The following is a 27,278-nucleotide window of genomic DNA, read 5'->3' on the forward strand; positions in this document are numbered from 1 at the left end:
CTAACAACCAAAACAAAATTACCTTTCCATCAGTCATTAATTAGCTCACTCACCTGGAGGTAAGGATAGCCAAAAAATGCATTGTCCTTAGAAGTTCATGCACAGGTATTAAAAAGAAATCGTTAAGTACATAGTTAATAGATGACTACCCACTGCAAGCAGCAGTTCATTTTTCTGTCCATTTTTCATACTTTTCTTTCAGAAAGAGCTTTTTTTTTCCCCCACTCTAAAAATTCAAACAAAGCTCTCATAACGGGAGCAGTCAGCTTGCATTCTGAAAAATAAAACACTTACAAGTCCAGGAATATTTCAATAAAAGCTGTTGGTTAGAAAAGTAATGCTCCAAGATGAGAGAACAGCAGGATTACCCAAATTCAGAGGTTATATCAGCTTCCTGGATGAATCTGTAAAGGTCTTAAAAGAAAAGTCATATGCCATCTTGACAGTCAGCATACTACAGTGAGTCCCCAAAGCCACAACTCTGTCACCATTGTGTTCTGAATGCCTGCTTAGAATGGTGACATTTTGGAGCCACAGTACACGAACAAAAATCCCAAACAAAGAGGTCTGAGCAGAAGTTTTACCTTCCAGCAGACAAAAGATTCACCAAGTACTGCTACCACCCGCCGAGCTGCCTGCTCACAGGCTGGACACACCACTTGCCATTTTATTCTTGCATCCATCCAAGTGCATCGTGAGAGGCTGCCAATGCCTGAGAACCCTCCTCTGCTCATCTACAAGTCTTCCCATCACTTTCTCTGCTCTCACAGGAAGACGTCACCATTTAATTAGGGAAGGGAATCAGGAGGAACTTTTTTTTTTTTTTTTTTTTAAATCAGTAGGCTTTTTTCCCCATCCATTTCTTGTGTGCTGCTGCTACATTTACAACAGGAAAACACATTTCTGCAACCTGTACCTAAGAAGCAGACAGACACTTCCACTCAAATAAAGGCAGGACGTTTTCAGATATCTTCAAATCTCATTGCAAAAATTCTTTCAAGCAAGTACTCTGTGCCTACCACCCTCTTTCATGGAAGACCTTTGTTAAGAGTTACCAGCGCTCACCCACCTTCCTTAAGCTTGGACAAGCAGCAGTTTAACTCCATCCCCAGCGATCACATAACACACTGGCTTTCTATTATCACTTGCTCACCTGAAAAATTACCTTCACAATCAAATATGGCATTAAAATGGCTTCAGGTTCAGACTGTTTAGATGACAATGCCTGCTTCTCTGCTCTCTTTGGACCATTAATAGACCATCTAAGCCCTGCAATAAGTGAAACTGTCCATCAAGAAAAAAAATGTAAAAAACACTTCCTCCAACTTGCAGACCTCTGATATTTCTAAAACTTCACCTTTATATCCAACCATACTGCTGTCAGAAACTAAAAAAAAAAATAAAGAGAAAACTGGTGAAAGTAAATAAAATGATAAGTTCCAATGCATTACCAAGGCTCCATTTTGCTTCAGGACACCAAGGATAACAATAAAAGCCCCATCTGATACCATTTTTTTTAAACTGCTGATTGATAACAGATTTTTCTCCCCCCCCCTTTGCCCCCCCCCTCACCATTTTAACAGAGGGAAAATGAGCAACTAGCAGAAAAGATATCAAAGGTTTCAGTTCCTTTACATTGCTATTCCTGTATTTGGTTTCAGAGAAGGGCTTAACACAGAAGAATAAACACTATTCAGAAATAAACTTCAAGAAGCATCGAATTCAGTGCTTTGCAATTGCCCACACTGAGGAGTTCTGCATAATTTTACCAACACAATTACACAAATATAATTACACTGGTATAATTTCTCAGAAAAAGAAGTTGTTTTTCAGCATCCAAGAGAAGGATTCTTCATTTGAATTAAAAAAAAAAAGCGAAGAAGGAATGATACCAGAGCAGCCAGTGAAAATAAATATGGTCAACCTGCCTAGAGAGATAAGGCCTAAAAGCACAATCCTGTAGTGTCCCACAAATCACAAAGACTGAGGTTTTCTTGACGCTGAAGAAGTTCTGACTGCTGAAATCAGGAGATGGTTATAACACTCCCAACATTCTCCAGGCCATTTTCTCCCATCAGTGACAACAGAAACCCCTGGCAGTTTTTACTGAGCCTCAATCACTCCCTAACACCATGACCGAAATGAAAGAGTGCACAATGCTTTGACTACTAAAGCAGATGTTGAGGATAAAGAATCCTGATCTTGGACTTGTTTTTCATTTAAATAAAAGGGAAGGCTCAGATTTTTATATTTGCTTACAATATTTTGCATGTTTTCCATGAAGTTACACAATATTTTGACAACTCCAGATTTTTGACAGCTCTTACAAACACCGAGCTCTCTTCTGAAAGAGCACATTTCCTGATAGCCTCATACAGAAGATGTTTCCTGAGGTGGATTATTCCAGTGCTTTGGCTCCTACTAGAAACTCTGAATATTTTGTTGATGCTTTTCTTATCCTTTACAAGAAAGATTTCAACTTAGCCCAATAACAACATGATATTTATCAATCAATAACAATGAGAAATAATGTAAATAAAGGACAAATCTGTTTGCAATTTAATAATTGATCTCAAGCACCTACCAGGAGAATTTACCAATGCCATAAAATACACCCTTAGTTGAAAAGTAAGCCTAAAGTTTATGAAAAAGCTCTTGCAGATGCCAATGGATATTAGAGTTTGGTAATGAGAGTTGATTTGTAGAGTTGATGCAGACTTACAACTCCTTTGGTTGAAATTATGCCCCTCAGAATAACTGTAAAAAACAGAACTGCAAAACCCAAGAGGTTTCTGAACGGTGAATTAAAAAACAAATAAGGGCTCCATGTCACTGTTATCTTGTGTATCAGAACTCAGTGGAAAAGGTTAATCCAGAATCATACTTAGCACGAACAGTTTCCACAGCCTTTCACACTATTGATAATTTCTTCTTGCAGTTTCTTCCTTTCCTCCTCCTTGGACATCTGGTTACTCCTCTCTCCCCAGCTCGGATCCTTATGACTATTTAGTACTTTGCTGCTCTGTGTATGCCACATTTCGTAATAGAGAGTGCTGGGACTTGCAAGAAGGTCTGCATGTCTACCACGTTCTGCAACTTTACCCTGTAAAAGAAGGGGAGCGTGTGAGTAACAATATTACCAGACCTTCAGGAAGATAAATGCTGGGGCCAAAATTTTACAATAATTCTCAATAAAGAGAAGTTGGGACAGCAATACAAAGCTGAATGAGTGCACACTGAACTACATGGTGTTATGCTGCGTGCTGAAAGCAAGGAGCTGTGCTGCTCTCAAGCAGGAGCATGGATGCCCTCTGTCCACATGGATAAAATTTAAAGCTCACCAACACAAAAACTTGAAGTGCTATTTAAAATAAGCACAGAACACAGTAAGGGGAACAATGTGATAAACTGCTACCTGCAAAAGGCACACAAAGCTGACAAAACAAACAGGTATCCATCTTTGCTTGGTAAGAAATAAGCTACACTGAGAAGCTAAGAAAAAAGAGCACGCAGAGAGGGAATTGCATTAATAAACAGAAAGCATTTAAAATCAAATCCTAGAGACGACTAGCATAAATGGTGCTTTTAGATGGGTGCTCAGTTACTTCTGTCATTTTAAGTGCCATCATGAAACTGCGTGCAGCTAGTTCATCTGCACTCTTTGTTTTAAGAGCAAAGCTGATTTATTGACTATCATCATGGAAATGGGAAAGAAGAGTTGGGGAGAATTCAAACCCTACACACACTGAAGCAAAAGTGTTCTTCAAGAAAACAAAAAACCCAACCCCACCAACCTGACTCTCTCATCTTTCTGATATGAGAGACACATTTACATTTGCTGACTTCAAATTAAAATAATGTATTCGTTCTCCAGCTATTCTTTCTTTTGGGAAAAGACAGCTCCATGGATTTTGTATTAGTTCCAAATTCTGATTTACAATTAAATCTACCTCCTTGTGACAGCTGCTGATGAACATGCTGGGAAACAAAATTGGGTCTTGTCACTTTTATTACTAGTCGTGCTGTTGGAAACTGAACAAATACACACTTGACCAACATAACTGCAGAATTTATTTAAAAACAGAGTGGTTAATTTAGAGAGTTCACTGTAGCAGACAATGTGCGTTTGAATGCTTACTTTTTTTTTCTTAATAAATCTTGAAATATCACTAGAAATTTTCTTTTCCATTCAGCTTTGCAGCATTAAGATCAATATCATTAGCAGCACTTGTTTACTCACTTAAGAATCATTCAGATCAGGCAGAGATGCTCAAATTTTAACACCATATTTCCATGGCTAAGCAAGAACAGCCACAATCACCTTGTCACCTCATTTAAGTCACTGGATGAGCACAGCACTTGTGCATCAAGCTAGGGCAGAGCAACTTTCTGCTGAGCACCAGTGCTGCCCCTGGATGTAGCTGTCCACTGAAAAGTAATGCACCACGCTGCCTTACACATCCACCACCTCAACTACACTGAAATCATTCATGGATGTGAGTACACTAGCTGTTTTACAGCTCTAGGTTGTGCTTTTATTTCTAATTTAACAGTTACATGGTAGCACAAAACACATTCTTCAGAAGCTGTGAAAAACTTGCACTGAAAACAAAAAGTTGCAGACTGCCTTATTACACACCAAAACACATTTATGTAACTGCACGTCACTACATCTTGCAAAGGATGCACCTTAGAAAAAGATCTTTCAGCAAAAGCCAGAAAAATGAAGTGGGGAAAAAAAAATAAATGAGTCCCACTACTTCGAGATCCACGTGAAGCTGAGATTTGGACAGCAAAGATAATCACAAATATCACTCTCACATAACATTTTGTTCTAGTTCTCCATGCAATCGTTTAACTAACTGCAGGAATAAAGCATTTTCTTCTAGATACATTTTTGTCACTAAACACTTCCACGGCCACAAGCATATATATAGCATGTGAAATAAAAGAATGCAGAATTAAATTTAGTATCTATGATCAGAGGATTAGAGCACTTTGTTTTCAGCATTAGCAAACAAAAGAGTGACTATGGAGTTACAATGAAGATATTTATATATTCTTATATACCTTACATATCCTTCATTTATCTATAGCCAGTTATGGGTAACTGAAGAAAATGAACATACAGACTGAATATGAAGCAAGGGCTCAACAGCAGTATTAGTAAATCAAATACTGAAACTTTTCTTAGAAGGGAAGCATATAGGGAGGGAATAATTACAGTTTTCTGCAGGAACAATAGAAAATGGGGTTGAGATTTGTAACAATTAGATTGAACAATCCTACAACAGCTTTATCTGCATGGAAACAGAACACACAGGACTCTCTCTTGCCCTTGAAATGAAAAAAAATAATGGATGCATTTGAAAAAACTGGCACTCACTGAGCAATGAGAATAAAGCATAAATTGGTTTCATAATGTGTTCCCAAAATCTGACAGCAGAACGTAATAAATCTGATCAGAAACACGTAACATTAAGCCAGTCCCAAAGCATCAAATGAAACGTGGCATAACCCACATTAAGAACACGGAACTAAAACACAAATGAAGTAAAAATGCACACAACACACAAGCACTGAACATGGAAGTTTCTATAACTGAAGCTGTTAGCTGCAAAGAGACAAGCTTGGGCTAGATTTTCCTAACATGGCTCATCTCCACAGAAGGGATTTTTAGTAGCTTGGCAGAGGGTTGGTATTTCAGAACCGACACAGACTCTCTAAAATGAACACTGAGATTATGTGGGAATGACACGTGCCAGCACCAGCCTCACCTGATCCAGCACAATGATTTCATCTGCATCAACTACTGTTGACAGCCTGTGGGCAATGAAAACTGATGTTCGGTGTCTCACCACATCCCTCATAGCACTGAGAATATTCTGTAAGGTTAAAACACAGACACACTTTTACACGCTCTTAGGTTGTATAGAAGAAATTAAATGCTATCTGGAAAAATGCAAGTTATTGAAAAAGAACATTGAGAAATTCCTGATACACCTAATGTTACACCGTAACAGTAAGGAACTATTAAGGTCTACTTTCAGAGGAAACAGAAAGAGCCCAAGCACAACATATCCGTGGGCTCTAATAGAGTTCTCACCTGTGGGGAGTGGAAGGGGAAAAGAAACAACAAAGAAGCTCCCATGCATATATATTCCACGGTACAAACCTTTACTTGATTTCAGGAAAAACTCCCCTGTGTTGCCATACTGTAAAACCAACATAATTAGCAGATATAGAAATAATAATTAAAATGATTGCCCAATGAAGGAATGTTAAAGAAAAAAAAACCCTCTCTCAAACCACATCAATATGGATACACCTCAAGACTGCTCAACTGCATTCCATTCCAAACCACACCGGGATGCGAGCAGCACCAACTGGGGAGTGAGCTTGTGTCTCCACTACACTAAGAGAAATGCCCACTTATTTCCCTGCACAACACTTGCCTTTGTCAGAAAACGTTCCAATCAAAATGAAAATGATTCATTCTCATTTGCTGTCTTTAAAGCACAGCTCTGCTGTGAAGCTTTCAGCTTTATGATTTTGGCCATAAACACAGGAAAATGAAAGAGAAAGAACTGAGCAGAACTGTGTGTGTTATGAGCATTTCTCACCCAATGAGGAAGCTGTACTATATTTGAATGAGGTACTATATAGGTGTACAGTTAGTACTCTGATTTCCTTACACCTGGAAAATGAAAGTAATTTAGTGATTATACGTCAATAAATTCTCTCAATAATTTGCATAAGTGAACACAAACACAGCTCTAGCTCTGGTTTCTGATGACAGTTTGTGAAATTACTGCTGGTGCTGAGAGTTGTGTGTTTAAGCAAAGATGTAGTTATGAAGCCTGATGCAGTTTCTGTGGTAGTGTCATGACATCTATGTCACAACACTCTGATGTTTCACAGCCCTTCCTGTGAAATGAATACAAATTAATACCAGTGCTGCAGGTTACGCCTACCTGATTTGCATCTCAGAAAGATGCTGCAAAACAAACAAGAGTTTCCGCTCTGCACTACGTCACAATTATTTATAGGATGATTTTACTGAATGCTAGACATCATTTCAACACCTTCTACAGTGAACTGGACACAGCCCAACTGAACACAGTCCACAGCTGCATTGGGTATTTACAATAGCATCAAGAAAGCAATGTGTAAAAGTGAACAGGACTTGAACAGTATAAAACACAAGGTACATCCAGAGAGAGATGATATCCTTTCACTGTGCCTCTGGATGGGCAGAGACACAGTACCTCTCCTCTGGCCTTTAAGAAAAGGGACCAGGTATAGGATCTCCTCACAGCAACCCTACGGAAACAAATTACAGCAATCTGACAAAAAGAAAAATTCCTGCCGAGAGGGAATGAACAAGGAAAAAGCATCAGAATCAGACATCACTGCAACACTTTAGTTTTATAATTCTTTATCCCAATTTACCTCTTCTGTAATTGAATCTAAAGATGATGTCGCTTCATCATAGAGAAAAATATGTGGCTCCTTTAACATTGCTCTAGCAATTGCAACTCTCTGCTTTTCTCCTCCTAAATAAAGTGGGGAGAGGGAAGGAAGAGGAAAAAAAGATGACGTTATAACCTGCAGGATATTCCAGATTCAACAGCAAACACGACTGCTTTGTTTTATTTAATTTTTTCAGTACAGATCATAGTTGCTACTGATGAAGGTCTGTGTGTGGGTTACATAAGATAACGTTCAAGTTCCCGCACTCTGGTAAATCTGAAGTGATTCAACATGGCCTACAGTTTTAGAAGAGAACATGAGACTGTTTCGTGCACGCCACGAGGCAAAAGCCTCACACAGGCAACTAATAACAGCAGTGCACAATAATTCACTCCACACAGCAATAGGCATGTGCCCATTTGCCTGCTCTAAGCTAATCCCTGTGCATTACACGTAGATTGAGTAGCTCTCCTTGCGGCTCTTCTTGCGCTTCTTGTCGCCCTTCTTCTGGGTCTTGGTGACCGCCTTCTTCGAACCATTCCTCGGGGCGGGCGCGGGTTTGGCCGGCTCAGGCATACCGATACCTCCTAGGTCCTTCCGGAGCTGCGTATTACATGGGCATACGTACATCCTATTTTCTCTCACAGATAAACCATGCTCTGTTCACGCCTGCTGTTCTAGTCCATGCATCTTGATGTATTTTTTACTCTTCCAGGTCTCTCCTTGAAGTTCATCTAACTTTCCAGTCCTCTATGGCCAAACCTAACAGCTTTAACAAGCAGATTTCCATTTAGAAACACAATTAACACAGTACTGAAAGCCACCTTCATTATGTAATCCACTGCCTTTGGGTTTTTGATGTGACCAATTTTCAGACTCATTTCCTTCCCTCACAACTTTTACAGACAACATTTACCTAAGAATAACTCAGGACAACTTTTACAGACAGGAAAACAGGTGCATTTGAGAACTTAAAATCTGCTAAACATTTGCTATGTGATACAAACACTTCACATTCATGCACTTGTCCTCCATTGTTTCATTCAAGATTGTGAAGCATTCCATTTAATATAATTACATTCTTGTTAATGTTCCATACCTATTAGGAGAGAACATGCTTTAACAAACCATTTAAAAGGCTGATAATAATCCCGCAGTTCAAATTTTATCTGGCTGCAGCAGAACTCAGTAGCAAATAGAACTGTACAATTTGCTCAGTCTATTTTAATATGCTCTCTCTCTCTCTTTTAAAGCTTGGATATTGACAAGCTGTGAGTTCTGAACCTGACAAAGTCATACGACGATAACAAAATCCAAGGTCTTTCTTTACATTACTGGAATACAGATTTGTTTCACTTCATTCTCCATTCACATTCAGGACTGCAGTGTTTTGTTTTGCTCACAAAGTTCGAGGTTTGCTTTTGGGATTGTTACAGCTCTGCCTACTAAAATACACTTAAATGCATTCTACTCGAAGAAGCCCAAACTGCTATTTCAATGTAAACCACAAGACATTCCAAACCCATAGTTGGTCAAGTTTTCCAGAAGCTACTGTTTCTGGCAGACAAGCAGTACGACAAATCTTTCATCGTTATCATCCTCTGCCCTTCAGTCAGTACCTATTTAGTATCTTCTACTCACTCACTCAGATTTGTGCTTCACATTTTACTTCCCTTCTAACCTTCTCCATTCCTTTCTACAGATGTTTGTGTCTTCTCCTGTACATATGTTCTGGATACAGAACATAACCTATGATCCTGTTTCAAAGATCCTGTTTCAAGACCACAGCAGCTGCACATGAAGAAAAAGCCACAGAGCTTGCTGCCTTTGCAAGAGGCAGCATTACTGCCAGAACGTTCCTGGTCCCTTGCCTCTGAGCCCACCGCATCCAATCAGCTCCACATCTGCTGAAGAGCCAGAGTGTTCCTGAACAACCTCAGTACCTTGGAACGTCCAAATTCATTGAGACAGCCCTGACCCATCTTCCCTGCAGGGACATACCTCATTCCCAACAGAGCAGAGCAGTCTGACACCACTGCTCCATCCTACATGCACACGGAAACAGTTGACACTTACACTGTGTCTCCAGGTGGAAGGAAATTAACCATCTCTGCCACACAACCTTACACATTGGCCATAAAGTAAGGCCATTTATTTAGAGTTGTTTAGAGACACATTCCACATGTCACCACAGTGGCATGGCCTCTCTTCAGGCAATATGTGCACACAACTCAGCATCATGCTATCCTGTCAAAATCCTCCCAAACGTTTTTGGTGAGCTCACAGTTGTAAAAAATAAAACAAAAAAAAACCAACCAGAACAACAGAAGTAAGTCTCATTTTCACAGCTGCTAGAAGTTTCAACTTAAAAACTCAAATGGGGAAGGTCTACACACTTAGATACACCTTTAACATGCAAAGTACACAAAGTTCCCAATTCTATTTGCATGCATTCTACTACCCAAACAGATTACAAGACTGGTCCTTTTTACTTAGATGCATCTACATACTTGATATATCAGCTCAGCCCAAAGCATGGATTTTTGCATTCATGTTTTAGCCCTGCTTTCATACTATTATTTAAGTAAGCTAAAAGCAGCTTTGACTGAGGAGTAAGTTAACCATTGACCCTTGAGGTAACAGAAGGGATACAAATGAGCACGCACACCAGATGACCAACCTGAGAGCTTGAGTCCTCGTTCACCAACCTGTGTGTTGTAACCATTAGGCATTCGAAGGATAGCATCATGGATTCCTGCAAACTTTGCTACTGTATACACCTCTTCTGGTGTAGCACTGATATTTCCATAGAGCAGATTGTAATAGATAGTATTATGAAAAAGAACAGCATCCTACAATATAGAAAAAAAAAGCATGTAAGCAAGGAACCATGAACAATGGTCCAAAAACCAACCCCAATTCATGAAAGAAACAAGTACAGAGTAATCTGTATTTTTCCACAAAGCCTAATGAAATTCTGGAGAAATTTCCAGCTTTAAGAAGCTTAAACTCATTTCTGAAATTGGGTCCATATAATGATGCATAGAAAAATGTTGTAATATTTCCAGGAAAAAAATAAAGCACAGAGAGTTTCAAAGGAACTAGACAAAGCCACTGCATTAGTACTGTGAAAATTACCATTGTGGTAGACTACTTGGGGAGAATAAAACATGTTATACCTGAGGTACAACTCCTATTGCCTTTCTCAGGCTTTCCAAACTGACATCTTGTATGTTCTGTCCAGCAACGTAGATGTTTCCTTTCTGGGGTTCATAGAAACGAAATAGTAATCTCACAATAGTGCTTTTCCTGAAATTGAAAAGGATTGAAGCTCATGTAATTCTCTTAGTTTGCCACTTATAATCTCCAATCAAAACACTGCCACAAACAGAAATAATAAAAATCAAAACAAGAACACACACATTTATAAAAAGCCAATCAATGATGCAGAATTTTGTATTTAGTCCATTTACCCACCCTGACCCACTACCTCCTACAATGGCCACTTTCTTCCCCGCAGGAACTTCAAAAGACACTCCAGCAAGGATTTTCTGCCCCTCAAGGTATTCAAAATGCACATTATCAAAGGCGATAGTAGCAGTCTGTGGTGTGATCTGCAGGGGTGGAGCCAGTTCTTTGTCCTATTAAAAGAAGAGTGCCGCTTTATATGCTGCCCAGGAAGTATCTCAAGCAGTTCAACAAGTTTAACTAACAGTCAGTCACCTAGCTTAGAAAAAGGCAAACAGACACTCTAGCTTGGATATGTTTAAAGTAATTATAATCAGCCACACGAGTAATATTGGTTTGTTCCTCCTTCTCTTCAAAGAAGGCAAAAGTTTATGTTGCAAACACTCTGCTTCACAACTTCAGCTGCAGTAATAAATTCTGCATCATTAATTACAAACAAAAAATGTAAGCGCAACGCATGGAAACTTAAATTTAAAAAAAAATTCCAGTACAAACAGTTTCCACAAAGCAGCTTTTGATGTCACTAAAATGTTCTATAAGAAAAAAAAGCAGCTACTATAGCACTAGCTGCTCTTAAAGAGGATACAGAAAAGCATCCTTCTACAATATCTCTTTCTTGAGCAGAAATTAAACCCGAAAGGTAACAAACAGGGTGAAACAACAGCATTGCCAGAGAACACCCCTGTTGAATCCACATACTTTAAAGCAAAACAAGCTACTACTTACTTTGATTTTGGTATCTACACTGAGAAGGGTAAACAAGGTATTCATGTCTATAAGTGCTTGTCTTGTCTCTCTATATACTGTTCCTAGGAAGTTCAGGGGAAGAGAAAGCTGGAACAGCAGTCCATTCACCATTACTAGATCTCCAACAGACAGGCTGCCTTAAGACAAAATGGATATGAGAGAACAAGGAGATGTGAAGGGTTATTTGTTAGGAAGCAGCACAGTGTATATATATATATATATATATATATTTTTTTTTTTTAAATCAAGTCTAGTTTCTTTTATTTCATTTCTAAAACCAGTTTGAATAGTAAACAGAAAAAAAAATCACAGATGATCAGATTTTATATTGGAAGGCTCCTTAAAGAAATGGTTAATATTTGTGTGGATTTCACCAGAAAAGCTAGAACAGCACCTCAAAAATGAGAGAAACAGCTCTTCAGGAAATTAATGGGAAATAACGATTGCAAAGTCATAAATTCCACAGTGAGAAACAGTTTTAAGTTAAAAGCACTGGGAGGGAAGAAACTAGTAAAAATAAATGACCCTTCTAAAAATTAAACTGTTTCCCCAAATAACTATTTTTACTCATAGAATTTTCATTCAAAATTATTCAATGGAAACTTGCCTATGCTTCATTTTATTTGACAATTGGAGAAAGATCCTAACTTTTAAAACATTTTTGACAAAATCATACTGGTTAATGATATATATATATATCCCACTGAACTAGTAATGCTTCAAGAAACTCCAGTACTTTCAAGAAACAAAACTCTTGAAATGGACTGTCACATCAACCATAGATTAACATCTCTATTATGGATTAAGGTAAACGTAAATCAATTTTAACTTGTAGTTACCTGCAACAATGCCTTGGCTAGCAAGTACCATGATGGCCGTTAAACCAACACTAAATATAGCACTTTGTCCAAAGTTCAGGAGAGCTAAAGTAGAGGTAGTCTTCAGTGAGGCATTTTCATACGTCTTCAAGAATCCATCATACCGTTGGGCCTCATATTTTTCATTATTGAAATACTGTAATATACACAAAAATAATAAATGTGAGATTCTCAGTCATATCAGACTGTATTTAACATCAAAGCCAAATACCAGCTGCTACTATGTAGTAAAAAGAAGCAAAGTTAATGTCTTGCATGGACTAGGACATCCTTGTTACTGTGACAATGGTAAAGTTTAGAGAACGGTAGTTCTCACACCATCACTTTCCTCTTACTTCTGTCTAGTTCTAGTTCTCCAGCTAACGGTGTAAAATTAACGTAGGCATGCTTGTTGCAAAACACGATTTTTTAAGTGAAGCAGCAGAAAACACAATAGAGACCTGTTATTTCATATGCAAACTGCAATGGTATGCTACAGAATACCAACAGGTGATGAAAACAGTACACATGGTCATTTGAGAAGACAATACCTTACAGGCTGACGTTCAGAAGACAATTTTTGGAAACAAGTCTTCAAGACTGAATTTACACTTTCCAGAAACTGATGGTTGAGACAATTCAGTCATGAAGAACTTAACACTCTCAGCAGTCAACAGATTTTTAAAGCCCCACTAACAACCTTCACGCTAATCTACCTACAACTTCCGTGCAGCACCCTTCAAATGAATGGTTTTTATAAACACATGCTCCAAATACAGCTCCAAGTATGTAGCCCTATAAAAGACTAATCGTACAACTCATTTTGCTTAGGCTTACAGAAGCAAGACAAAGAGCCTAGTAGGAACAATCGATCTTACCTTCACAGTCTCATAATTCAGCAGCGAGTCAATTGCAGCATTACCTGCATCGTTATCTGCTTTGTTCATTTCTATTCGAAACTTAGTCCTGCAAAATGAAGGCTTAATACAATCAAAAGTTCAGGCTGAGGCAACATGAAGCACCATGATGAATCTGAGAGGGGATGCCTTACCTCCACTGTGTAATTCCTATTGTGAAGGCTGCATATGCTCCCAGAGTCCCCAAGGTAACTAATGCAAACTCTGCACCACATTTGTAATACTAGAAGATTAAAAAAATATAAATATATTAAGTTTTAAAAGCTTCACTGTTGTACCAAAGTCATGATATCTCAGCTCCACGGGCAAGAGGACTGAAGGTCCCTCTCTGATTTGAACAGCTTAAGACTAAATACAGGTGTAAACTCAAGAGAAAAACAGCAAGAATAGTGTAGGCTTAAAAAGAAAGATACACAAGAGCAAGTGTATTACAATACTAGAGAGTTACTTTTGCTGATATAAAACAAACGTTGCTGCTCTTATAAATATCTGTTTCCATGATTCTTATACAGATTTGGATAGAAAGCTGAAGACAGCAGGAGAAATAAACGGCTCTGCAATTCACTTTGCTAAGTTTTTTTTCCTACCTTGGAGCACATAAGGAGAGAAAAGTCAGAAGAAATTCCACCAGGCTGTCAGCCAGCTTAACCTGCTGCTGCCAAAGGTTATAAAAATGTAACCCAATATCAACAGTGTTTTAAACTTTTGTCGTTACGTTCAAATTCAAGTTTTTTGAAAAAAGGGGAATAAACAAAACAATTAACTTCTAATTTAGTCTACAGTACGTAACTGAGACTTAGATTTCAGCACACTAATACCCAAACATCCTGAATTTCAAAGACAGTAAGTGTAACTTACAGCACGTAGCTTTAAATTCACCTTATCAAGATTAAACAAGACAACACCAGCTCAGGAACACACACTTACCAGAATTCCACTGACCAGGGCCACTTCAAACATGGTAGGTCCCAGATTAAATACTAGTGCACTGAGAACAAAACTGATGCCTCTCGTTCCTCTGTCGATGGTTTTTGACAGAGCTCCGGTTTGCCTACTTAGATGGAATGCTAAATCCAGGTTATGAAGATGCAGAAAAACATTCTTTGCTATCCTTCGGATTGAATTTTGAGCCACCTTCCCAAACACTGCATTCCTAGCTTCATTAAATAACGCTGCCCCAGCTCTTGAGATGCCATCTAGAAAAAACAAAACATTTAAAAAAGTTTTCAAATTCTCTTTGTGCACAAAAATATATAAGATTCATTTCTTATGTAGTTTCAAATATTTTTACTTCAAGTCTAGTTTATATTTAATTGGTCCAAAACTTAATGTTATTTCTCATTTATAAACCACTGCCTTTGCATTTTAGATAAGTTCCATTCTCAGCTGGTTTTAGCAAAGTGTAGAATTTATAATCAGTGATTGTATCTATAAGCATCATTTCATTTTCTAACTCTAATATCAGAAGCAAGCTCACAGAACATTGGAAGTAACACATCAACACAGCAGTCACTGTGCAATAACTACAACTCAGCAGTGCTAAGATGAGAAGCTCTCCTAACGCTCTACCTTAGCAAGAATAGTGAACAGCTGTCTACAGATCTGGGAATGCCACTTACAGCCTATGAGAACAGCAGTTGCCACAGTTGCGACCGTGTTTGGTGCATCACTCAGGTTCAGCACGTTTCCAGATACCTGGTTGAGGTTGTCTACTGCATATTTAAACATGAAGGGAACCAATATATTCATAGCCTAAAAGCAGAAGAACACCAATTAGTCTGTATGCATTAAAACATATCTATGCCACATGAATATTTTCTCTGAGTTAGCTGTACATTTAGTTCTTAACCACTTTGTGCTGGTGGTACGGCTCTCCTCATTTCAAGTACAATATCCTTCATGCTATTAAGTCTTTACTCCCAGTGCTGCAGGGTCATATGTGTGTCTCACACGTGCAAAATCAGTTTCTATCAAAAAAAAAAAAAAAACCCAACGTGCCACACACCCATTGCTAGCTCCAGGTCAAAGATGCATTAAAACAAAGCTCCAGTTAAATCAAAGGAAAGAAGTGAATCCACTCTTTACCTCAATATTTAAATAGCACTTTCCGTTCACAGCATTACCTTAATATCTGCACTAATGCCAACAGTGACATGAAAGGCCCTCCATACAGCCTACCAGGCACTACAAATTACCTCAACAGTGTGAGCTTTCAAACAAAACACCTCAATCCTATCCACACTGACCACATGGTATGTCACTAGATTGTTCAGTCAGATCACTAAAACCCAAATACATTTAAACAGAGATGTATACCTCCTTTACACCTGAAAAAGGTGCAGTTAGAAGCTTAAATAGAGCAACTTCTGGGTTATCCTTGTTTTAATTTTCCCTTGAACGACTGGAATGTAAAAGAAACCAAAACACTGAGAATCTTTAAGAAAGCACAAAGATCTTAAGTCTTGTTAATATTTCATTATTATACCACTCATTTATTCCAATAATGAAAAATACCATTAAATTTAATTAACACAATTCATCCAAGCTGCTTCTACCTAACATTTTGAAATAAGTTATTACAGGTTCCTCGTAGTTGAACAAGCACCTTAAATTAAAATCTTATAATCATGGAAGATGTTTAAAGACTTAGCAGTCAGCTGACCTTGCTTAAGGGATTTTTTTTTAATTAAGGTAATAAGGGAAAAAAGGCAGGCAGATGACAAATTATTTCATATGATAGCAAAGATACAGACAGAAAAATATTTCAGCTCTTTCCACCAAATGTTTTGTACACCCACTTAGACCTCTACTGTGTTTAGGGACATCAGTCACAGATGAAGTCCACTGAGAAAAAAATAAGAAGCTAACTGGATCAAACTAGGTTTCACTTGAACAAATTGGTAAAAGCTTTCATAAATACAAGCTGCAATCAGGTTGGAAAGGGGACTCAGACCTATCGAATATTCTCAGTGTTAAAAATTACTAAGTACTGAAGACTAGTACTCAAGTAAGTCTTTAAACTAAAGGATTAAAGAAAACCATTGTGTTTATTTCTGTAATTTGTTCTGTTTACTTCTTAAACGTTATTTTAGGCAACAGCTTGAAATGCAAACAGAGAAGGAATCCTCTTTCCTTTCTTTCTGTCCCCTCTGAAATAACTGAGCAAAATATATAGAAAAAGACAAGAAAACGCTCAGCACAGCATACTCCATACAACTCCTGAGAGGAGACAGATGTGATATGACAAATTGAGGTGAGATTATTGCTGATTAGCTCATGATTGAAAACAGAAACCAGGTGAAAGATCAGGCCCTGTTTCAAATATACTCCTCTGAAATTTACCCACTGCAACCCTGAATGTCATTCACAACAGCTCTTTTTCCACAGAATTGTGGAAATCTGCCTTGCAGAGGAAAAAAATAGAAGATTCCAAATACCATCAAAGCATCAGTACACAACAATGACTGATAACTTCAATTACATAACAGCAGAACAACAGGTTACTGTCATAATGTGCTTAAACATTAAACACAGAGCCCCACAAAGAACTCAGAATGCATTAATAGAGATCCTGAATCTGTACGACACTGGAATCCAAAATCCTACTCCCTCCCACAGTATAATAAAAAAAAACCAAGCTATTACTCCCTTCAGAGTTGTTGAAATTCCATTTGTGATGGCGTTTTGTTCTTAATAATGAAGAATATACTACCATCAGTGTTACAGTGATGACCACCGTGACAAGGTGCAGGCTTTCCTGAGAGAGACTACTCAGAGGAAAATAAGAGCATTGTAATGCAGACTGTCTTCATTTCCTGCAGGTTCTCACAAATCTCTCTGCAGGGATTTAACTCATCAGTAGATGCTGTGCTACAGGTAGTGCAGAAATAGAACTACAGATATACTTTGAAGTTCATTTAAAGAAAAAAAAATAAGGATGTAGTTTTTAAACTGCAGTTTTCCTCCACAATTAATTCAACTGTTAACTTTGCAGAAATATCTTCTTTCACATCAGTATAATTCCACCCAACAGACTATTAAATGAAATTTAAAGCCTTGTCTCAGGTTGTAGCTCTTCTGACTCCTGGAGGGTAATGTTTGAGTAATAGGCAGCGTAGCATTGCATTTCATTAGCTATCACCACAGTCTGCTTTCCAGTCATAAAAAAGAAAAAAGTTTACTGCAAGAGAGATGAGAACATGATTACACACAAGCCTTTCCTACTCAATTTGTGAAGTCAATGAGATCCTGTTCACACTCACAGGAACAAAACGTCACCCTTCTGCACCAACTGCAGCTACCCCCATAGCCTGGATCTGCAGGCACAGAACACACCTGCACACCCAGGTACACTACAAGCTCCCATACACAACAACTGTCTTATGTGGTGTACCTGCAGAGGTTTCCCTCCTCTTTCTAATTCCTGAAAGTTTGATAGTCATCTCCACGTAAGACTTTTTTTTAAATAAATAAATCTGAATACTTTCTATCTGTAACTTTGAATGAATAAAAGTTAACCCGTTTGCTTTCCAATAAATTCAGACACAGCACCAATCAAGTCATCTCAGCTAAACAGCCCCCATTTAACAGCAGGTTATAGAGCAATACATCATGCTTAAATGAGTTTAAACTTTTCTTTCTTAAATGACTGCACTGTTTTAAGCTGATAATGCACCATCATGTTTGCTCCCATGTGAGATCGCACTACTTTTAGGGCAGTCTTATCTTCCATTTTGCTTTGCCCAGAACTTCTTGTTTAATAAAGATGATGAATTAGCAACAGGCTGAGCTCCAACATGATAAAACTGGTCTACAGTGTTGCCAATAATTCAATGAAAAACATTAACATGAAGACGACTGAATTTATCTCTGGACCGATACAAAAGTACATATCCAACAACTCTATTTCAGGAAGTATGGATAGAAAACTCCATCCCTTAAGGCAAGATAGGTATTGAAATCTAGAAAATATGGTCCAAATGAGGGAACAAGTTTCATGCCTCCTTTGCATTCACTGGTTATCTAAAGGATAAAAAAGGAGTTCAGAAATACTTCTCACCCGCAACGTCTCAAAAACACCTAACAGTTTCTAAAGGTTCATTGTAATTATCTAACTCCACATAACCACAAAAAGGGCACAAATGATGATGTGCACTTACATAACTGATCAGAGATGTAATTATCTTTGCACATGGACAACATTTCCAGTACTACACTCATCTATTTAGCCAAACAACTTCTTCTAAAACATACAGCATTAGCAGTCAGTAGAAATGCAAATAGTCTGAAAGATTTCTCTGGCTCATGAATAACACATGCTTGGTGTGTGACCAAGAAGGCCAAAAACCACTGCAGACTGACAGAGGTGACAAGAGATTCTGTCACATCCATTTGTCTAACCCAGGTCCACAGGAGTCAGAGCACTTTTTCTTCTTGTGCCACTGAAGAAAAAGGCAAGAAGAGAAGAAAAGGATTTACTGCACATATCCCAGTAGGCAAAAAAATGTGAGGGAATGTTGAAAAAGGAAAACCATAAAACCTGAGCAGGCTAATCCATGTGTCTGAAAACATAGATAATGCCTTGTGTTCTCTTTTTACCTGTCTTACTGTTGCATCTTTCACATCATGAAAGTCTAGATAGGCTATAAATATTTAAGAAAAATTTAAAGCATGTCATAATATAACAAGACTTCCAAGGAAAAAAAAATACACCTTCCTAGCCCTGGAGGAGACTCCATCCTGTCAACTCTAAGTCATAAAACACAAACAACTCACTCTGAAGGCTAACAATACTACTAGCAGTTATGTGTAGACAAAGAGGAACCAAAAATCACAATAATCTGTTCAATGACAGGCAACTGGGCCCCACTAAAGGAGTCAAGACAGATTATAACTGCAGGCTCTTCAGTAGCTGCACACACACCAGCTTTTGTTTTGAAATGGAATTTTACTGAACTGGAAGACTAAAAGAGATAAGAAACAAGACAAATTATTTCACAAGCAGCAGAAAAAGGGAGGAATGATCTGCAGCTTCTTTGTGTCTTGTGGGCAAGTCCACAAACAGGGTGTGAGGTCCTAGATTTTTCCTGCAGCTGAGGATTACTGTGGTATTTCTGCACAAAGACTGAAGCTGTCCTACAGCCTCCTTCTGAGAACCAGTTTCTGTCTTTCCTTTAAAAGTGAAACATAACCGTATATGTAGATATAAAGCTTCAAACTCCTTTGTCAAACTCAAAAGAATTTGGCCAAAAGGATTAAAAAAAGAACTTACTGTGATAGAAGGTGACCACTAACAAGCATCATGATCATACAGATCTCTATGCAAAAGCCCTAAGAACAAGAAACCCTTACAGCAAACACATACTAAGGATGGAAATCCTCCAGATGCAGACAAGTTCACAGGGAACAAAGAAAGCAGGCCAGGACTGCAGCAAGGAGAAAGACATGCTGGCATTCTTGTACTGACAACTGAATAGCAGTGAAACTTGAACTAACTGCATGTGTGGTCTATCAAGTACCTTGTAATTAACCCCACAAGCAATCTGAACAAAGGGTCCCAGATCAGATAATGAGGAAACTGCACAGGTTTTCATATGGTCCATGCAATTTACAGGTAGACTGAATTGTATTTCATTTTCTGTAGGACAAAGTGACCTTTAGCTCACTGTGGAAGAAAAGCAATGTTCAGGGCTCAGAGATACAACACTTTTATAGCTCTGTGTAACCTCGTGCACATCAGTTATGCCACAATAACAATGTGCATATGAGCACGTGTAAAATATGAAGCAATTTAAGAAAATTTACCCCGCAAAGTAAAAGAAGATAAGCGCAGGTGATGAGGGATAATGTGTTAAATTGCAATTACTTTATGTCTGAGTTTTAATAAAGCTTTGCAGTTACAGAAAAGCACATAAACAGTGTCTGTAAAGGACAGCTAGAAGATTTCCACAAAAACTTTCACCCCAGAGTTATAACATACACCCGCTGAGAGTTTATTGTGTGTTTTCTAAATGAAGTTCTTGTTTGCCAAAACAAATTCTGTGGCAAAACACTTCTAACAGGCACCTCCTAAAACCTGAGGAAAGCTCAGCAGGTCTTCTGCTCTCTTCTTTTGGGAAGCAGTATTGTCAGTGCTTCCAGGCTAAATTATAAATAGGAAATTTAAAAGAACAGTTAAGAGATTCAAACATCCAGTTACATCCCTAAAGAGCAATTATTAAGTGTCTGATTTTCTGGCAGGATACTGGGGAAATCTTGTCACTTGCAGTAAATTTCAGTTTTAAACCAAACGCACTGTTTGCATTCTGGCCTGCTGCACCTCAAGCCCAATATGACACAGCATGCCTAATTAGGAAACAAACAAGCCACAATGCCTAACCAACCTGCGTGAGGAAGCACTACAATAACAAACTCCAAAGAACATTTATTTCCAAGTCTAAAGAAACAGAAAACCTTGAGTGGCTATCTACCAGGTATGAGGAACCTATCAGGAGATTTCTATGACTGAGAGTACGAAGTGCTACTGCTGCTTCAATGGACACTACTTGTAGTGAAAAAAGTTTTACGCAACATCACTAATGTCTCAGACTACACAGGAAAACAGTATTCATTTAACCAGTTTAGGGGGGGAAAGAACTCCATGCCACCTTTCAAGAAAACAAGAAATAAAACAGAGAAAGTACTTTCTGTAATACTATCTATAGTATCTGTACAACCATCTGTAATACCAACAAGAGGCTTCCAAAATAAACTCAGGAGAATTTATACGCCTGTAAATGGGATGTACTAAAACGTAGATCACACACAAGCCCAACAAACTAACCATTTACAATCAGTTAAACATTATTGTGAGGTAATGACAGTACATAAAGCAGAACACTCAGCACGTTCATTTCAAGCTCACAACCTTCCAGATAGTTTTGAGTATACACAAAAGCAGTACTTTATACAGAAAGGATGGAAGTTTGCTTGTACAAACATGCCATATTCTGCATGTCGTCACCTGCATTATCAGCAACTTCCTGAACAGCAGCACAAACCAAAATATCTCTTGGAGACAGTACCAGCTACCACCTGATAGATTGCTTCTACCAAAGTGCTGCACACCAAAAGATTGGCCTTTCCTTTTCAGTTCAAATAAACGAGCACATTTCTTTTCCAAGTACTCTTCTTTTATCACCTACATAACTCAAGTTTGCTTCTTTGCTCTTTTCATAACACAGCAGCGTTGGCGAATGCTGATAAGGAAATACAGCAAAACTAACTGAAGTGCTAAAACTCATTGCTAAGCAGCACCTACTGCAGCTTATCCCAACAAGATGCTAATATTAGCCTCATGTTTGGTACAAACTGCCATATTTAAGAGGAAGTCAGTTGAGCCATATGTCTCAATGAAGCTTAAAAAATTTACTTCCAATATTTTTAATTAAATGATTGTGGTTTTCTTTTTCCAAAACATTTTTTTCACAAGTTCACATTTTCTCTTTTGAATTATTCCTACAAGGCTTGCACTAAATTTAAATTATATCCTTCATCAATGTGTGGAAAGCTTTCGTGTCCCTATTTCCTTTGAACAGCTAACAGTTACCAACCTTACTGCAGCAAGAGTTTGAGTGTCAGAATACAACAAAATACTTGTTCTTACCTTTGCACTTGCTAAAAACCCCAGAGATATGGCTACTCTGGCTCGCAAGTCTGGTCTATCTTTGGGCCACACATAAGACAGCATTGCTCTGACAATCTTCTTGGCATCTATCTCTTTCAGCTATTGAAAAAGAACAAACAAAGGCATCATGTTATAAAGAGACTCCAGAAGCAAAATAACAGTGTAATTTAGAATTAATTGTGTCGATTTGGATAACTTCTGTATTTTATTTGATAGGGAAACAGTTCACAATGTTTGATATTAGGACCACATATTAATCCTCTTGAGCTGCAAGTTTTTAGGTTTATATACATGACACTGATAAAACAGATTAATTGTTCTTAATTAATGTGTTCTCAGAAGTGCAAGTAAAACAAAAATGGAACAGAGAAAGCCACAATTAGCCATAGATGAAATGGTTCACAAAACAAACTAATCCTTTTTTATCTTCCCAGAATTTCTGCACAGAACACAAGGGCTTGCTATTCCTTCTTCAGAAGCTGTTTTAAAATAGTACAGAGACAACCAAAGTGAAACAAACAAGCAAAAAAATGATTAACAGACAAGAAATAAAGCAAGAAAGAAGTATAAAAAGGTAAATAAAGCAGTCTGGAGAACATTGAATTGCAATTAAATGCACTATGTAAAACAAAAAACACACTAGTGTTACAGGAACTCGTATCTCAAACTGAACACTTGCAATAGTACATAAAATGAACACAATATAATTTTCAGTTCAGACTATTTGGTTGCATTACTATAAATTTAAGTGTTTCCAACCCTATTTGTACAGATTTTGGTCACTGTATCACTTTGCAGGTACGTGAGAAATCCTTTTATTTTTTTTCAACATCTGCTAAGGCATGTTTTCAGGAACACAAAGGCAGTCCCCTTCACTGGGTGTCTAATGAAGTTGGGTCTAACTATCAACAGGAGCACTGGTCTAGTTGCCTTCACTCAGCTTCAACAAGCATTCCTTCATTTAACAGAATGGCCTCTGAATTTGGGTAACCGTGCTGTACAAGCCTCTTAAGATGTACACAGCAACAAATGAACTTAAGCAGTTAATAATTGTTTTTTTTAATGAACTCTTCAAATGAGTTTCTTTTTCATCACAATTGAGATAAATCTTCTTAAGAAATATCTTTTTAAAACAATGATAGGTTATTTTGTAGATAGATTGATGCATCACTTATGCTCGTGATAAATTCCACCTAACTCCAAAGCTAAAACTAAGCTAACCAAGAAAGAATAAAAGAGCATGCAGTACACATGCAAGCAGCAAACCCTTGTTATTTGTGTTGGAGACCCTGGAGTTAACATCAAAGGCACAAAGGTTATCTGAATTTGGAGGGATGGCAGCAAGTAGCAGCTAATCTTTCTATTTCAGGCAATATTTTGGAATTGGGGAAGAAGAAGAAAGCATCAGTCCATACTTCAAGGTGAAGTTTCACTACAAAACCACAGAGAAAGGGGAATTTTAAAAAGGGTTTTAATATTTCCTTCACTAGTTTGTGTGTCTCACATGTTTAGGAGCTCAATTTTGAGAACAGAACTAATTAGAATAAAAATTCTGTTAAGGTCCAGCGTGAACGAGTGAGGAAGGAGTTCTATTAAGATGCAAGACAACCAGTGAAGCCAATCCTGTAAGTGTAAGCTTTTAAAAGCTTGGGGAAGTTCATAGTAGTGCTCATAGTCACTGACTTCAAAGGCAACCATCAGGAGAAATATTGTATATTGTCAACAACTGCAAATATATTTGAGCATTACAAAGCGTAGGTGCATGTCAAATGACAAAAAAAAAAGATAGAATCAAAAACTTATAAGGGAACAGAGGCTGCAACGTTATTTGTTTTGTCCTACCCGCTGAGGAAATGGAGGTATCCACTACAGCACATACAAGAACCTTTCAATTTGAGTTAAGCATATGCATAAACTGCATTTCAAACATTTGGAAAATATCTTTGATCAGCTCTCGCAGATTAAAAAGGAAGGTTAAAAAAAAGCGGTATCCCATTAATACAGAAGATGCTAGCACACCCAGTGCAGTTATTATATGTCACTACTGGATAGGCAGACTTGGTACAGAAAAGCTATTAAAAAGGAAGAAGTACATTGGCTGCAAACAAGGAACCCATTTCAGCTTTTTCATGGCTCTGAACCGCGACAGAAGTCGGAAGGCAGCCAGTCGTTTGCCAAAGGCCTTGCAAAGGGACACGAAGAAATATCAAAGGAGATGCAAAATGCATGCACACTACATCAAAGTTTACCATGAAATAAATGTCACTCCTATACAGAAACAGGAGTTGAAAATTGACTATGCAAGCAACAACATTAAGAATTAAAATGAGCAATCTGTCTAATGGACTCCAGCTATTTATAGATTTTCTGTAGTATATAAACGTTAAGAATAAGATGTTTATTTTAACCTTCTAAGAGGCAGCAATGTTTTATATTTTCTTCCAAGCCTTATCTCTAAGGAAATGAAACAAAAGAAAAAGTATTACAGCATCCTGCTTTTCAAATACTACAAAATACTGAAGACTTATTTGTGAAGGAATAAATAGTCTCTTCCTGTGCCCAACTGTTCCAGACTCTACACCTACTATAAAAAAAAATATATATTTTCTGTTCACAATCTCTAAGACTACTGAGTACTGCAAAGCATTCAGTGGGCTGGCCCTGTGACTTCACATATGAAGTTTATGCTAAGAAGATGATCCATCAGAAGCATGATGGACAAAAGTGGCAGCTTGACTTGTATTTAAGCTGTCATTGCTGACGAAGAAGACCCTGCTCTGGCTCTCTCTGTACTCACTCAGGAAGCTGTATCATCATCTGCCTTGTACCAGCACAAGCTGTCTCACATCTGCATGAGTTAATTCTGCAAGCCACTGACTGCTTTATTCCTCCTCTGTTTTAAAACTCTACCATCCCAATCCATTTCTCAAACTACCTCTGGAGCCCATGAGACACCCCAATGAGATTATCCAGTCTATGCAACTGGCAGAAAACTCTTCAGTGTTTGTTGCTGGGTTTCAGCTCAGGAAGGAGTGAAACAATTCTACAAATTCAGTAGCATGAAAAAAAGCATGGCTGAGAACATGAGATCATTGAGATCATGACTTTTTAAGAAAAAAAAGACTGTTTCAGTCCGTGGTAAGCAACATGCTTAGAGTGAAGCAGCAGTAGCATTCCCAGCTGAGTCACTTACCTAGCAAGGCAGCAAGGTGATGTAGGGTTCCTTTTTAAGCTGCCATATCAGCTTCAATATATGTAACACAAGCTTTGAGAAAAACAGTGCTTCATCTTCAGTCTTCCCACTGCCCATCCCTCCACAGAGGGCAAGCACTGGCTAGCAAGCTAAATAGCAACCAAGTGAAACTGTGCTAGGGACAGGTTAATTATCTGTACTCCGTCATGACTAGCAATGTTTCCGTAAGATAGTAATACATAACTGCTTAGCAACAAGTCACAGACACCACAGCTTCTGCTGCTGCCTATTCTACTCACACAAGTCTAACACACACAGAAAACAAACTGAAGATAGTAAAAAAACGTTACTGTTTTCAGTCTTCTGCACATTGGTCACAAATTTATTAACAAAACAGATGTGCAATCTTCTAGTTATTTGTGAGATGAAGGTAACACCGACTGCCCTTCACACAGAGCTGCTAAAGGAGAGGGAATTTAAAATATCAGTTCCCAAATCATTTTCTGGGACAAACCAACTCATTCATCAAAGATAAGCAAACTGGAAGAAATAAAGGCTTGATATTGCTGCGGTGTATTACCTCCAGTTTTTCTGAAAGTTGAATTCTAAGGGGAAATCTTCTCATGGTAATATGAGTACCAGTTCTTTTATGCACCTGTGCATGTATGAAAGAACTGCACTGTAGCATCAGATTTCCTTCAGTTTTGCTAAGAACCTTTCAGTTTTTGTATCCATGGGCACTCTATTTTTCCTCTCTCCATTTAGGGGGTTCAGCTGAAAAAGACCTGCATTTTGGGAGCAGTTTTTAAAGAAAGCACAAACAGGGCCCACAGCAATTCTGAAGACAGGTCAGTTGTGAAGTTGGGTATGTGATTTGGAACTGCACCACATGAATATTTTACATGGAGACGTAAAAAAGAAAGTTTTAATGGCTTTAAAGTCTATCTTCCTAGAAAATATTTCAGAAGAACCTATACACGTTGCAAGGAGGGTTGTAAAAATAGTCCGAAGTTCATGCTACATGCAGGACCCGTAATGCTACCAACTGAAATTGTCTGACTCTTCTGCATCCCCCATGCCTTGTTCAGAAGAGATCTTAGAAGTCTGCTAAAACAAAGCGGTTGTATTTTACATCATGAAACTCCCTCTTATTGCAAGAGCAATAAATGTTAGCAATTTGTCTCCTGACTTCTGCTGGTCACACAAACAGGTTTAGACTAAATGAAGTGGTAAACTTCAGACCAAAATTAAAGATGATGCACTCCTTTACAGCTGTAGGAAAATGGATTGTCAGACCCATCAGGCTGTGGAAACAGACTGTTAGAACAGGTAAGCATGAGCAAACCATCCCTGAAACACCTGAGACCTGCACAGAAACACCTCATCACCACAGTCCTTGCCAACATCAGGAATATCCCATCAGAGTCTGTTATAAACCACCCCACCCACAGCACCATTCCACAAACATACAAAGCATCTGATGCAGAGCAAATTCAAAGACAAAAGTTACACAACTCAAGTTCTTTGATTTTCTGATTTAAAAAGGCCAAGTTTACATTGTGTTGCTTTAACCAAAAGCCTACTTCAGTTTCTAGCTGTAATCATTTGCATTAATTAAGATGCTGCTTCTCCTCACATACCTAACATCATTTTAACATATGCGTTTCCTGAAGATAAATGCAGACAAAGTATACCCGATGCATCAACATTAAATCAAAGTAAAAACACATGCACCATTTAATTAGTTTTTCCCCTCCTGCTTTAAGCACAATTTTAGCAGCTGATACACTAACTTGTACGTAAGAGCTTAAGTGAAGTCAAAGGGATGTATCAGTTACAAAGAACAGACCACATTAAACTACAATGGAACATGGTTGGTATGAAGAACAATTAACACAATGTAGGGAAGTTACAAAGGGATGCAATGATAGCATTGTAATTTAATGAAACTGAAGAAC

The 27,278-nt window shown here is 38.1% G+C and overlaps 1 protein-coding gene across 2 annotated transcripts in view; it reads right to left on the reverse strand.

Annotated features, from left to right (window-relative positions):
- Window positions 1–2,715: 2,715 nt before the first annotated feature.
- Window positions 2,716–27,278, reverse strand: part of ABCB7 (ATP binding cassette subfamily B member 7) — a 32,374-nt gene continuing 7,811 nt past the window's right edge. For both annotated transcript variants that reach the window (XM_065729575.1, XM_065729574.1), the window contains exons 4-16: window positions 22,107–22,226; window positions 15,082–15,214; window positions 14,390–14,658; window positions 13,597–13,685; window positions 13,424–13,511; window positions 12,528–12,702; window positions 11,668–11,825; window positions 10,951–11,114; window positions 10,653–10,782; window positions 10,154–10,325; window positions 7,453–7,556; window positions 5,778–5,885; window positions 2,716–3,103 (exon numbers count right to left, since the gene is read on the reverse strand). In XM_065729575.1, coding sequence (XP_065585647.1) covers window positions 2,885–3,103; window positions 5,778–5,885; window positions 7,453–7,556; window positions 10,154–10,325; window positions 10,653–10,782; window positions 10,951–11,114; window positions 11,668–11,825; window positions 12,528–12,702; window positions 13,424–13,511; window positions 13,597–13,685; window positions 14,390–14,658; window positions 15,082–15,214; window positions 22,107–22,226 — 1,929 coding nt within the window. In that variant the 3' untranslated portion in view covers window positions 2,716–2,884. The remainder of the gene's footprint in view (window positions 3,104–5,777; window positions 5,886–7,452; window positions 7,557–10,153; window positions 10,326–10,652; window positions 10,783–10,950; window positions 11,115–11,667; window positions 11,826–12,527; window positions 12,703–13,423; window positions 13,512–13,596; window positions 13,686–14,389; window positions 14,659–15,081; window positions 15,215–22,106; window positions 22,227–27,278) is intronic.

The sequence above is a fragment of the Cyrtonyx montezumae genome, unplaced genomic scaffold, assembly GCF_038088225.1.
Source record: "Cyrtonyx montezumae isolate F1298 unplaced genomic scaffold, pur_monq_1.0 scaffold_11, whole genome shotgun sequence".
Lineage (NCBI taxonomy): Eukaryota > Metazoa > Chordata > Aves > Galliformes > Odontophoridae > Cyrtonyx > Cyrtonyx montezumae.